This window comes from Notamacropus eugenii, chromosome 4, assembly GCF_028372415.1.
Source record: "Notamacropus eugenii isolate mMacEug1 chromosome 4, mMacEug1.pri_v2, whole genome shotgun sequence".
Taxonomy (NCBI): domain Eukaryota; kingdom Metazoa; phylum Chordata; class Mammalia; order Diprotodontia; family Macropodidae; genus Notamacropus; species Notamacropus eugenii.
This window is the reverse complement of record NC_092875.1, coordinates 294,386,288-294,401,139: the sequence shown is the minus strand read 5'-3', so window position 1 is coordinate 294,401,139 and position 14,852 is coordinate 294,386,288. Positions and strand designations below refer to the sequence as shown.

General features: G+C 37.1%; 1 protein-coding gene across 11 annotated transcripts in view; it reads left to right on the top strand.

Moving 5' to 3' along the window:
• STAU2 (staufen double-stranded RNA binding protein 2) overlaps window positions 1–14,852 on the top strand; it is a 452,577-nt gene that overhangs the window by 211,529 nt on the left and 226,196 nt on the right. For 8 of the 11 annotated variants that reach the window (XM_072604882.1, XM_072604888.1, XM_072604879.1 and 5 more), the window contains 2 exons: window positions 612–749; window positions 5,219–5,350. In XM_072604882.1, the coding sequence (XP_072460983.1) occupies window positions 612–749; window positions 5,219–5,350 (270 nt within the window). The remainder of the gene's footprint in view (window positions 1–611; window positions 750–5,218; window positions 5,351–14,852) is intronic. The other 3 variants (XM_072604884.1, XM_072604881.1, XM_072604883.1) reach the window with 1 other exon arrangement.

Sequence of the window (14,852 nt, the reverse complement as noted above, 5' to 3'; positions counted from 1 at the left end):
CCTTGTGCTTTCTTAGCTGTGCCCTCTGTCCTTGTGGCTGATGAGCATCGGTCTTTGCAGGATACGTGTGTCTGTGGCCCAACTCTGGGAAGCTTCCTGGCAACCTCTTTCCTGTTTCCTTTGGGCTTCTGGCTGACTCCTTGTGCATCTTTCGAAGGGGAAATGTCACTCGTAATAGTCTATCTTTGGATTTCTTGAATGTTACTTGGCCCCGTGTGAACTTCAGGGTTGGGGGTAGGTATGGGGAGGTCTGTCTGTAGCTCTTTTGCTTAGAGCTCTTAATAGATAATTCCCAAATGTTTTGTACAGGGGTGAGAGTAGGCAAATATATCAGTGTTATTTTAGTCACCTTCTTTTAGTGTCTTTCCTCTCCACTATATGGAATGCATCAACCAAGACATGTAATTAGATAGCTTACTTTAAAATATCATTAACTATATTTTCTTTTCTGTTAGTTTTACCTCTTCATTTTTTTTTTTTATAAAAGATGTTTTTTAGAGTTTCAACTTTTCCATTCATGGAATTTACTTAGAGAGAAAAATAGATAAATATCAAGTTAGGAGAACCAATAATAATATATTCTGAAATTTATTTTTACTACTATTTTCTAGGCTGACCCAGAATATGGTCAAGGGATGAACCCTGTTAGCTGTCTGGCTCAAATTCAGCAGGCCAGAAAAGAAAAGGAACCAGATTATTCCCTTCTTTCAGACAGAGGAAAGTCTCGCCGGCGAGAGTTTTTGATGCAGGTATCACTGACTATTTCATTAGGGGAATTTCCTTTAACATTATTGATGCAGGTATCACTGACTATTTCATTAGGGGAATTTCCTTTAACATTATAGCAATATAGAATATCTCAGGTTTGGGTAAAATATGAAATAGAGGTCAAACAGGAATGACTGGTGTCAAACAAATACAATTAGGCCCAAGACATGTCCTCTCCCTGCCTGCTTCCCATGCTTGGTATGGTAAAGCCTCAAGGACATTTATAATAGACAGTGTGAGGAGTTCAAGGCCGTGTGGGATTCACACTGGTTATTTATGACACAATTTATCATCTTGAACATATTTATGTTGCAGTTTGCAGCTGGGGTATTTTACTTTCTGGGAACTGGAGATGTGGTAGCTTTCTTCAAGTATTTGAAGAGCTGCCCCATGAAAGAGAGATGGGACATGTTCTGCGGGTCCCTAGAGGGCAGACCTGGGACAAGTTACTGATATGTGGATTTAGGCTTGATGTCTGTAAAAACATTCTAATAATTAGAGCTGTCCAGAAGGATAATGGGGAACCTCAGGAGGTGGTGGCCTATGGTGCCCTTAAAGGCTAAGAGGCTGGATTTTTGTTCAGGTTCAGGGTAGATTAGATGATCTCTGAGGTCTATGCAAACTCTGCGACTTTGTTAATTTGTTATTCTGGGAAATAAAAGTGGCAAACAGGTGGTCTTGTCACATACAACAGAGCCCAGAAGAAGTATTTTTAAAGGAACTGTGAGGAGAACTAACTATCTGACTAATTGCCACAGGACCTATAGGGTGTCAGTCATTTAGAGGTATTGAGGGATCTTGTCTCCAGTCCAAGTCTTAGGCACAAAACACAGGGCTAAATGCTGGTCATACAAGAATAAATGTGATGCAGACCCTGCTTTTAAGTAACTTAGTCACTTCTAGGAAAGTAAAACTTTAGTCAGGATGAATCCTGTTGCAATCATTAAATGTCTATGCTAAGACGGCCAAGCTGTCTCTTCCCTTTTGTGCATACTTTCATACTGCAAGGCTTTGGCAGAAGTGACTGGGACGTCCCTTCGTCTTTGCCTCCATTGGTTCATGACGCTTCTAATAAAACAAAAATTAAACAACCGCTAATTTCCTTATGTTTGTAATTCATAAATACTATAACATACTATATTCAGCAGTTTTAGGGATCTGAGCTCTGAACACATTTTCCATCCAGTTATATTTGGGCAGGGTTGGAGAAGGAAACAAAGTAAAATTACATAGAGAAGGATCAAGTTGTTTATGATGACATAAAATAACCATTTACTAAGCACCTTCTACGTGTAAACCACTGTGCTATGCTAAGAAGTTACAAAGATAATTACAAAACTGTTTTGGCTCATGAAAATAGTTTCTTTAATATATCTTAATGTCTAAACTTAATGATTTGCCTCTCTGACCTACTTTAGTGTATTTGAAATGTTTCATATTAATTCTAATACACTTATAGATTGTATTTGTTACTACTTTGTCTTTAAACACTCTGTATTCTCATCTCTAGAAGGGATATTATCTGGACATCTTGATAGTTTAGACATTTAGGATGGACAGACTTCTTGCAGTTCAGAAAAGGAGTTTAATTTGTATTGAAGTAAAGTACGTAACAATTCTGATAGTTTTTACTATAGCAACCCAGTTTATGGATGATGTGATATGGTGGTACCCGAAATGGAAGGGTGGGTAGAAACAAGAGTGTGGCTGAATGGAGGATTCACAGCCTCAGGTCAAAGTGATGCCTACAGTTGGCTCAGAATTAGTTGTTCAATATTTCAATTTCTATTTACACTGTACTTGAAGCCCCCATAAGAAATACATTTTCACCTTCTTTTTTACTCTCAAATGTACCGACAAATAGTGTGGAATAGGAAAAAGGGAATGTCATGTGTGAAAGCTGCCCCAAGGGCTATTAGTTCAGTCTCTTTGATTTAAGTTTATTTACTTAAAACTTTTCAGTTAATAAATTAACTACAAACTTGGCAAAATTAGACTATGTTGTGAGATTTCTAGAACTTTGTAACTTGGCTTGTACTTCTAGAAATAATTCTAGAATAGGTTTTGGCCCGCTAAAATAGCATTGTTTCCCCAGGTGTTGAGGTATATAGATGATTTCTTCTCATCTCATTGCCATGTAACATTTCGCTTTATCATATTTGGAGCTTGTCCTTTTGACAAAATACTTTCTATTTTAACAACCTTGTAATTAGATTTATATTTGAAAAAATTTAGTATGTAGAGAGAATAGCAATATATGGGAAGTGGAAAGAGAGAAACTGACTATAAACACATTTGGGTTCACAATTTTCCTTTCCTGCTTTTGAAAATCATAAGAACTAACTCTTTAACTTATTTGTTTATTTAGATTTTGGAAATGGATATTTTTTCTGAATAAACAAGCTTCTTTTTTGGTGGCTTCATTAGCTGGTTGCCAGTAAGACAAACAACATTGTAATGTTTTCACTTTGTTGACCAATCATGAAGTCGTTTTACCACCTTCACTGTAGTTTTCTTAGATTTGAAGACTTCCAGAAAGTTTTCTTTGAACTCCAAAGGTTTAAAAAATCTGATCTAAAATTTTGACATGTATTAGAAATATAAAACTTCTGTGGCCTTATAAAAGATTTTTAAAAAAGCCTCTGCCTGTGGAGTATACTGAGTACCCTTTTGAAAGAAGAACTCAGAATTTTTATTAAGCGATCTTTTTTTTTATGGGTATTCGTAAACATTCTAGTTAAGCAGGGACATTTGGCCATGCTTTTAAATGTTTTCACACTGAATTCATATTGCTTCCCCTCCGCTCCCCTCCCACCCCGAAGTCCCAGTGGATTCATTATAGCATTCAGCAACCTTATCAAAGAAAAAGGCTTTTTGTATAAACTATTTAAGCAATGTTTTCATTTATTTTAATTGAATGTGGAAGTAAAGTATCTAGAGATAATTTGCTCATTTTTATCTGTCACAGAAAGGGTAAATTTGAATGTAATGAAATGGATCCAATTACTTGTATTGGCCATTAGATAAACAGAAGAAAATCTCTGATGACATTGGTTGAGTATTCTATTCCCAAAGCTAATTTTGGAAAGATTTTTTAAAATGTTAATCTTTTGATAGAGAACATAATAATGTCCAAAATCTGGTTTCGTAGGTTTTAGAAATATTGAGATTTTCATTTATTATGTATCATAAGACAAATTTAGCTAAGTAGCTGATTCTGTGATGTTTATTACTTGATCAAGTACTAAATTATTTAACCAGTAAATGGTGTTTTAGGACATTTTTATGTTCCTTAATTTATTTAGACTTCTTAACTGAAGTAATATGTAAAGTTAAAAACAAACCTCCCATATTTATGTTAACTTTTGCCAAGTAGCAAAATAATTGAAATATATTTTAAAATAATTTACCATTATTTAAATAAAAACCTTATTGTTAAAACAATGAATACATGGACTTTATCAAAAGATTTTACTTTTTAAAATGTACATGCATAAGATGTTTATTTCTTTTCCATTATTAAGTAATGAAACAGTTGTTGTCGGTGAATCAATGAATTTTTGTGTATCAGATAGGCTTTTTTTGGTTAATTTATTTTCTTAGGTTGGTATTGAGGAAGTGTGATATAGTGGTTAAAGGGCTGACTTTGGAGTCAGAGCCGCTTGGGTTCAAGTCTTGCTGCTGAGATACACAGGCTATGTGACTTTGGGCAACTTGCTTAATCTCAGTGTTCCAGATAACTCACTAAAATTAATTTGTGGCTCATTTGCTGGTTTTCCTTAAAGGAAGGCATTTTCTTCACCTATGAAATCACAGGTCTGTATTCTTTACCAACCACCCACCTCCATTCCCCCAACTCCAATAAATAAATAAATGTATCCATATTGTTGTTTTGGCTTAAAAGGGCTAAGAACGCATCTCCAAAATTGCCTAACTTTACCATTTGGAAACTTAGTGATTTATATTACTATTTTGAAATTTTTATTTACTGACAAAGATCAATATTTATTACTTTGTACATATGATATATGCCTATAAATCCACAAAACATATAGAAAACCCAAAAGATTTCTTTTTAGTAAAAATGATAGTAACTCACTTGAGAAACTATAGTAATATAACATTTGAAATGTACCTTAAACACTTTCTGAATTGCATGAAAACACTGACCTAATAGTTAAGTCTTCTAGTCTTAGGTCTGTCACTCATTTAGCAGCATGATTTCAGGTCTGTATTTAAACCTTACTTTACTCATCTGAAAAATAAAAATATTTGGATTAAATGACCTCCTAAGTTCTATCCATCTCTAAGATAAAATTCTATGAATTTTAGGGATTTTTGAAACTGAATGTAGTTCTAATGGAATCACTTCAGAGCTTATTATTTGGGGATGTCAAGAAGTTATGTTTGTGTAATGGTTATTATTAATTATTTCTTTTCATTTTACCAGGTTAAGGTTGGCAGTGCAGTTGCTACTGGAATAGGTCTTAGTAAGAAGATAGCTAAAAGAAATGCAGCAGAGGCAATGCTGTTGCATCTTGGATATAAAACCTCCACTCCTGTTCAAGAGCAACTTGAAAAGGTGAGAGTTAAGTTTAAATATCTGCATTCCATTTTATGTTGTAGATTACCAAAGGTATTAAAAAAAAAATCCTGACCTTTGACCTTAGATTATTGCTAATGTGGCACTGAGGCAGACAATGATAACTTTCTTGAGGCATGTATATTTTTATTATATACTATTAAAAATAGAAGCTATAGGTATACATAGAAACCTAACTTCATATCATGGAGATTTGTTAAAACTGAAATCAATTGTTACTTTCCATTCATTTAAGAGTAGCATCTCAGGGTAAATTTCTCCACATTTGTGGTGCAAATATAATAAGATGAAAGATTTGTTACTTTAATGCCTTGATGGGTCTTTGAGTTGTTTATTGACAAAAGTTGAAATTTCAACCCTTTTGCACTTTGTTATCCTCTTTGACTTTTGTCCATGTCTTTGTACAAATCTAAGACTTTCTGTCATTTGAAAAGTGAAAAGTAAAGTTAAAATTCATTTTAGTTTTTGTATTGCACACTGCTTGTTTCTTTTTATAACAGAATTCTTGTTGTTTTTACTGTGGAAACCCAGTCTTAGACTAATAAGTTTTCTTATAAGTCGACAAATTTGTGCCAGTGTTGTTAGCCTGAATTCTGGAACCCAGATGAAAACTTTTGAAATAAAAGGACTGGATTATCCCTTTAGGGCATGCATATATTGGACAGACACTCTATAAAGTAATTTTTCTATTTATTTTAAACTTGAAGGTAAACTAAAAAGGTGTTGTTGTTTTTTCCGCCAAGAGCCTTGTTCATGGGTCCCTATTTCTTCCATGGCACTTAATGACATCACTAACACCTCCCTCTATTGCAAGAGAAAAATAGAATCCCGAACTCATGGGTACTTGGCATGTAAACAAGATACACTCAATTAAAGTTCATTTAATCTTAAAAGTTGTTCATTATTAATTTTGCTATCTGCACAGATAAACAAATGTTTTCTCATTAAACTTTTTTTAAATGACTGAAAGATTCGTATTACTTTTAAACCAGCTTAACAATCGTTAAAAGTAAAAAGTTTTAGTGTTTGGGTAATTTTACCACTCATGAGTCCTGCTTCAGAGATATTTTTAGGTACTGAGAATACAGATGCTCAAGCTTTAGAGGGCAAAGTAATAGAATCACTTTTTAAGTAAGACTCAGTTGTTCTTTATTTTTAAGGTATTAAAGTGTTTTAGAAAATTAATTTTAGTTCACAAAGAATTATTTGCCTAAATACTATCCCTAGAGATTTTAGTTCTGTTTTCCTTACCCAGTCTGCCAGTGATTTCCTTTCTTTTAAATATATTTGTAATATGAAACCTAACATATGTTGTTAAGATTTTTGTTGCTCTTACATTGTATGTGTTATTTTAACTTCACCCATTTATATCAACTTAAAATTGTGATTTTAAAATGCATAAAATAATCCCCTTCAAAAAACACCTGTGACTTTTAAAAAATCCCCCAAAGTAAACATAGATTATTCTACCAAACCTCCTAAGTTTGTTTTATTTTTTGCCCTTGAGGAAAATGGAATAATATGAGCAAATATAAAATGAGATTATATTTTCTATCTTTATATTAAATACCAATTGTTACTGTTATCTCTTCACTCTTTTTAAAAGGCAGTATGATGTTCTAGAAGAGCAGTGGAGTCACAAAATTGGGATTTGAGTCCATTTCCCATGCTTTACTAGCCAGGTGACCTCGGTAATGACACTTAAATCCACTGAGACTCAGCTTTCGCATATGTGTAATGGTAATAGCATTAGTTGCAGCTTCAGCACTACTAGATGATTGCAAGGAACAACAGAATTCAGTTCAGCAGTGTTGCTCTAAGCACCTACTCTGTGCAGAACGTCATTCTAGGCACCAGATATGCAAAACCAAAGTAGTATTCGACTTCAAGAAACTTAGATTCTTCTGTGGGGTGGGGAGAGGAGAGATTCATAATATATATGCAGATAAATAAATGTAAAACAGTTTAAAGAGGGTGAATATACTAATGTAAAGAGGAAGGCTTGATGGAGGCAGAGATAAGCACTGAAGGAAGATAAGGATTTTAAAAAGCAGAGATGAGAAAGGAGTGTGGTTTAGGCCTGAGGGGCAATTGGTAGAAATATAGGGAGATGGAAGGTGAAATGTCAAGGCTATATAAGTCCAAGGGAACAGCTAGCAGATCAGCCTGGCTAGAAACAGAGTGTGTGAAGTGTGTGATGTGAAATAAGAGTAAAACATTAGTTTGGAGTCTCACTGTGAAGGACATGAAAATCCAGCCTGAGGGGTCTGTATATTATCCTACAGGCAATAAGGAGTCACAGAAGGAATTTGAGCAGGGCAGTGACATGAGCCCTGAGACCCTGGCCATCTTTTCCAGTACTGGTTGCATCTTCTCTCATGCCCCCTGACACATGAGTCCTGGAGGGTGAGTTAGCATACTCCTTACTCCTGTTGCTGCTTCCAGATTCCCCCTTTCCCAAAATCACTCAGCAATTTATCCTCCTCGAAAGTTCACTCTCTCCCTATATATATGTGTGTGTATCCAGATCCCGATGGCAATTGTCTACTTCCAGCTTATCTTCCTTCCTTTCTCAAGAAGTTCACTCCAACCCCTTCTCTTATTCTAGGATATTTCAAAATATATCCTGATGTGCCCTGACGTATCCTAGCCTCTCAGCTCCTTCTTCTAAGCTTACCTGGTCTACGTCAGCCAACCATACACAAGGACAGATACATCCATAACCTTTCTGTTACCCACCAGCGTTCCACTGCCGTGGTCAAGCATTCTGACATTCACTTATCTGATCATAATCTTTTATCGTTTCATCTCTCCCTGTGTTTCATTCCTCCTAAATCTATTCTTCTTCTATCCCTTCTAGCCCTCAATATTCTCCGATGCTATCACTCCTGCTCTGGCTTTTTTCTCCCCTTATCTTGAATTCCTGACTTCTTTCTCCTATTGCCAATTGTACCTTGCCAAATGTAACTGTAGGTCACTCTCACCATTGTGTTCCTTTGCTCCTGTTTGCTTACTTCTCAGCTGTGATCTGGAAAGTCACACAATGTTTCTAATATCAATGGGGCCTTCACTGAATTAAAGCAGTCTTTTTCACTGTTTTGCAATTGATTTTGCTTTTTAATTATATTTTTCTTTTTTGTATTATATAATTTTAAATAAACAAAAGTCTGCTTTCTCTCCTTCTGACCCCAACTCTCCTCTTTCCATTTGACAATAAAAGAAAAAACTCCTGTTACAAACATGTGTAGGCAAGTAAAACAAATTTCCTAACTGATCATGTCCAAAAAATGCAAAAAATTCGTTTTTTGCTCCAAGTCTGCCTCTTTGTCAGCAGCTTAGTGACATATTTCATCATTAGCCCTCTTGGAACATAGTTGGGCCATTGCATTGGTCAGAGTCTCCAATTCTTTCAAACTGGTTTATCTACATCCTGCTTTTGTCATGATATAAATTGTTTTCCTGGTTCTATTCATTTATTATGCATCAGTTCATATAAGTCTTCCCATGTTTCTCTGAACCCATCCCCACCCCCATTTCTTACAGTATGCCATCATATGTATGTACCATAACGTATGTAGCCATCCCTTACATCACAGGCACCCACTCTGCTTCCCATTCTTTGCCACATCAGAAAAGGCATAAATATTTTTGTGCATCCTTAGTTAAGAATTTACATTGCTTAAGACAGCTCTCTCTCTTAATCTACCCTCCCTCTCATTCCCCCTTCCCCATTTTCCCTTTTTCTCTCCTATTTCCCAATTGAAGAAAATGTGTTTCTGTCCTCAGTTCTTTGTGTGTGTGTTCTTCCCTCCTTTGACCAGTTCAGATGAGAGTGAGATTCAAGTGCTAGCTGTCCCCCCATTTCACCTTGTTTGTAAAGATATCTGCTTGAGTCCCGTGATTATGTGAGATAATTTCCACTAACTTTCCTTCCCCTTCCCCCCAGTGTATTCCACTTCTCCTTTCTTTCTATTTTTTTCTTGTGATCGTTAAAACATAACAGAGCTACTCTCAGGTCTTACCTAATTAGACTCTGTTACCCAAATGATAATTGAGTTCATAGGGGACACATCATCATCATTCCATATTTAAATGTAAGGAGGAGCTGGTGATGCAATAGATGGAGCACTGGCCCTGGATTGAGGAGGACCTGAGTTGAAGTCTGGCCTCAGACATTTGACATTTACTAGCTGTGTGACGTTGGGCAAGCCACTTAACCCCAATTACCCTGCGCTCCCACCCACCCCAAATATTTGAATTTAAGCAGTTTATCTTGTTAGTTCCTTAGAATTGCTCATTCACATTTACCTTTTATGTTTCTCTCAAGACCTGTGTTTGAATTTTATAATTTCTACTCAGCTCTGTTCTTTTCATCAGGAATCCTTGGAAATCCTCTGTTTCTTTAAAGATTCCCTGCCCCCTCCCCACCCCTTCACCCCCATTCTCAATTTTACTGGGTAAGTGATTCTTGGCTATAAGCATATTCTTTTTTTTCTGGAATAGCACATTCCAAATTCTCTGTTCTTTTATACTGGTGACTGGTAAATCATTGTGATTCTGACCGTGACTCCTGTATACATGAATTCTTTCTTTCTGGCATCTTGTAATATTTTTCTCTTACCTGGAAGCTCTGCATTTTGGCTCCAATATTCCTGGGAGTTTGCATTTGGGGATTTCTTTCAGGAAGTGGCCTGTGGATTCTATTTCCACTTTGCCCCTTGTTCCTAGAGATAGGGACAGTTTTTTTTTTAAAGAGTTCTTGAAATATGATGTGTAGGTTCCTTTTAGGTAATTCAATAATTCTCAATTTTTTTTCTCATTAATATGTTTTCTAAGTCAATTTTTTTTTTTTTTTTGCTATGAGATACTTTATATTTTCTTCTATTTTTTTAGTCATTGGCTTCTATTAGCTCCATTCTAATTTTCAGGGAATTTGTTGCATGGGCAAGATTTTGAACCTCTTGTTCCAAGTTGTTAAAATTCTCTCTCTAATTCTTTCTTCCACAGCTCTTGTTTCTTTTCCTCCAGTGCTCTTATTTGATTGTTTAAAAATTTTTAAACTTTTTTTTAAAGTCTTGTTTCATATATTCCAGGTATTTTAGTTGAATAAAGCTTAAGTAATATTTTTCTTTGGGGCTTTGCTTGTAGATGCTTTGGAGTCATTCTTTTCTGGGTTTGTGTCTCAACAGTTCCAGTCACCATAATTGTCTTTTATTGTGGAATTTTTTTTATTTGTTAGGGCTTCTAGCCTAGTAGCTTCCTGACTTAATGCATGATGTTAGGACTGAATTCTGTGCATTTCTGGAGAAAAAGTCTGGGCCAACTCTGGTGTTGCTTGCTTAGGATTTTGAGTGTTATATTATTCCAGGAGCCTCAGGCTGGAGATCTGTAAACTTTCAGTGCTTCCAGAGTGGTCCAGGACAAAGTCTGATCACTGCCCCACTGGTCTGGCCTTTTTAAATTCTTGATCTGGTTTTGGGTCTGAGCATCAGTAGATGCTGCAGTACTCAGTTCTCAGCCAGCTGGGAATCTCTGCTGGTTTGGAATGACAGAACTGTAATCTCCCCTTTCATCTGGAATTTTTCCCCTGGCTACTCCTCTACAGGCTTTAGACTAGGATAGAAACTGGAACTGTGACTGAGCTCTACTATTGAAATCTGAACCGTACTCTTTTTTTTTTATAGTTTTATTTATTTATTTTTAGATTTCAACATTCATATCCACAAAATTTTGAGTTCCAGTTTTTCTCCCCATCTTTCTCCTCCCCCCCATAACATTTTGCATTCTGATTACCCTTTCCCTCAATGTGCCCTCCCTTCTATCACACCTCACCCTTCCCTTATCCCCATCTTCTCTCTTTTCTTGAAGGGCAAGATAGATTTCTATACCCCATTACATGTATTTCTTATTTCCCAATTATATGCAATAACAATTCTCAACATTCATTTCTAATACTTTGAATTCCAATTTCTCTCCTTTCCTCCCTCCCCACCCATCCCTACTGAGAAGGCAAGCAATTCAATATAGGCTACATATATGTCATTTTGTACAAGACTTCCATAATAGCCATTTTGTGTAAGACTATATTTCCCTCCATCCTACCCTGTCCCCCATTTATTCTATTCTCTTATTTGACCTTGTCCCTTCCCCAAAGTGTTTGCTTCTAATTATTCCTCTCTCCCGTTTGTCCTCCTTTCTATCATTCTCCTCACCCCACTTGTCCATTTCTCCCCTACTTTCCTGTAGTGTAAGCTAGATTTTCATACAAAATTGAGTGAGCATGTTATTCCCTCCTTAAGCCATATGTAACAAGAGTAAGCTTCACTTTTCCCCTCTCACCTCCTCCCTTTTCTCCTCCACTGAAAAAGATTTTTCTTATCTCTTTTATGAGTGATAGTTTGCCCCATTCCATTTCTCCCTTTCTCCTCTCAATATATTCCTCTCTCACTCCTTAATATTATTTTTTATAGATATCATTCCTTCTGATTTGACTTAACCTGTGCTCTCTGTCTATATGTGTATGTGTGTGTGTATAATCCCTCCACCTACCCAAATACTGAGAAAAGTCTCAAGAGTTATACACATTATGTTTCCATGTAGAAGTGTAATGAGTTCAGCTTTAGAAAATCCTTTATGGTTTCTCTTTCCTGTTTATCTTTTCGTTCTTCTCTTGATTCTTGTGTTTGAAAGTCGGATTTTCTCTTCAGTTCTGGTCTTTTCATCTTAAATGCTTGAAAGTCCTCTATATCATTAAATGACCATTTTTTCCCCTGGAGTTATTATACTCAGTTTTGCTGAGTAGGTGATTCTTGGTTTTAATCCCAGTTCCTTTGACTTCTGGAATATCCTATTCTAAGCCCTTCGATCCCTTAGTGTAGAAGCTGCCAGATCCTGTGTTATCCTGATTGTATTTCCACAATACTCAAATTATTTCTTTCTAGCTGCTTGCAATATTTTCTCCTTGACCTGGGAACTCTGAAATTTGGCTACAATATTCCTAGGAATTTCTCTTTTCAGGTCTCTTTCAGCAGGTGATCAGTGGATTCTTTAAATATTTATTTTGCCCTCTGGTTCTAGAATATCAGGGCAGTTTCCCTTGATAACTTCATGAAAGATGATATCTAGGCTCTTTTTTTGATCATAGCTTTCAGGTAGTCCCATAATTTTTATATTGTCTCTCCTGGATCTGTTTTCCAGGTTGTTGTTTTTCCAATGAAATATTTCACATTATTTTCTATTTTTTCATTTCTTTGGTTTTGTTTTGCAACTTCTTGGTTTATCATATAGTCGTTAGCTTCCCTGAAATCCACTCTCATATTTAAAGAACTATTTTCTTCAGTGAGCTTTTGAACCTCCTTTCCATTAGGCTAATTCTGCTTTCTAAAGCCTTCTCTTCACTGGCTTTTGGACCTCTTTTTCCACTTGAGGTAGCCTATTTTTAAAGGTGTTATTTTCCTCAGCATTTTTTTGGTTTTCCTTTAGCAAGCTGCTGACTCACTTTTCAAGCTCTTCCATGGCCTGAGTCCATTGTATATTCATTTTGAAGGTACTGGATGCCAAAGCCTTAACTTCCTCTGACAGTATGCATTGTTCTTCCTCATCTGAAAGGATGGAAGGAGATACCCGTTCACCAAGAAAGTAACCTTCTATTGTCTTATGTTTTTCCTCTTTTGGGGTATTTTCTCATCCAGTTACTTGACTTCTGAATCCTTTGTCAAGAGGAGGGTCCTAGTGCTCCTGCTTATCCCAGGACTGTGCTCAGGGCTGAGATTCAGATCAGTTGCTCAATTCCCCCAGGGGCTTTATGCTCAGTGCTCCAACAATGAAACAATGGATGCTGGCTGCTGCCTGCCTGCTGCTGCCTCCAGAAGCCTCTGCTGCCCAGCCTCCATGGACACCTTGGGCCAGGGCCAGGGTCAGGAGTGGACTCTGCTCCCTTCTCTCTCAGGTTGAAACAGCCCTCTCACTGACCTTTGGCTCTTGTGGGTTGAGGTATCTGTGAACCGCTGTTTCATCCCAAAGCCTGCTGTGAGCCTGCTCCTCCCAGAGTCACTTGGCCAAGACCGGGCTGGGCTCTGCTCCGCGTCCATGTCTGGTAGACATACCTTTCCCATTGACCTTCGAGGCCACTGTGGGCTGGAAATCTCCTCCACTCCGTCTTTATCTAGCTTGTGCTGCTCTAGAATTTGTTGAGAGTCTTTCTTTACAGATATTTTATGAGCTGTAGGGGAAAAGTTAAAGTATATACAACTTTCTACTCTGCCATCTTGGCTCTGCCTCTCCTTCCCCCCCAACCATATTCTTGTTGCTTGCTTCTGAACTAACTCTTCTTTTGCTCCATAGCCTTGGGCCTGCAATATCTCCTTACTCTGGAATGCCACTCTTTGTTGCATCTTCCCTCCTCATTCTGCCCAGGATTTGAGATACAGAACTTGATAAGAAGTGACAGGGCTGCCAGCTGTCACCTGTTCATATTCCCAGTACAAAGTCATTGTACTCATTGAGGTTATGGGACATCCTTTTGCCCTGATCAACAGCTTTTCTCTGGTCATGGCCACTCTTGGTCAGACTCTAACCCCAGTGTCCACAGACCCCTCTGACTATCTCCCCATGCCAACATGGACTAGAAATATGACTCACTGCAACTTTTTCTTGGATTTCTCATCAAGATTTGGTTTAGTGCATTTTTTAGATCTGTATGGAGGAGTTGGGGTATGTGTATTGTGTGTGTGGAAGGGGGGTAGCTCATTGTGTACTTCTTCAATTTCATCCCTACTTCTTCTGAATGGTTTTATATCGCAGTCTCCACAACAGCTGTTCCAAACCTTCTCTTCTCCCACACTGCTCCCTCCTCTTCCTCTCAGTAGACCTTAACTCATAACTTACTGAAAAAGAGAGCATTTGCAATAAGCTTCTTTTTCTTCCCTACTCTGCATCTGAAAACCTCGTTTTCTCCTATTTCCAGTCCCTGATGAAAAGTTGTCATTTCTCCTTGCTTAGGCCAAGAGAACCAATCACACCTTTGTTCCTATTCCTTCCTATATTCTTTGGAAGATTCCTTCTCCATTTCCCTCCCTACCCCCTATCTCTTTAAACTGTAGTGTTTCCCATAGTTTCTTATTCCCCTTCTGCCTACATAACCCAGGTCCCCCATCTCTCTAACCCTCATTTATCCTTAAAAACAAACAAACCAAAAAACCTTACTATATGTCTTCCTTTTCACAGTTAACTTCTCAAAACAGCTGTCTTCTTTCCTTGCCTCTATTTCCTCTCTACTTGTTCACTTAACCCCTTGAAAGCTGGCTTAATTGAAACCATTGTGTCCAAAGCTACTAATGATCTCATCATCAAATCTGATGACCTTTTTGACCTCACTGTACCATTTCAATCAATTAGTTAATCAGTCAGTGAACCTGTTATGTGTTGCAGGAGTGGGAAACCTGCTGCCTCTAGGCCACATGTGGCCTTCTAGGTCCTTGGA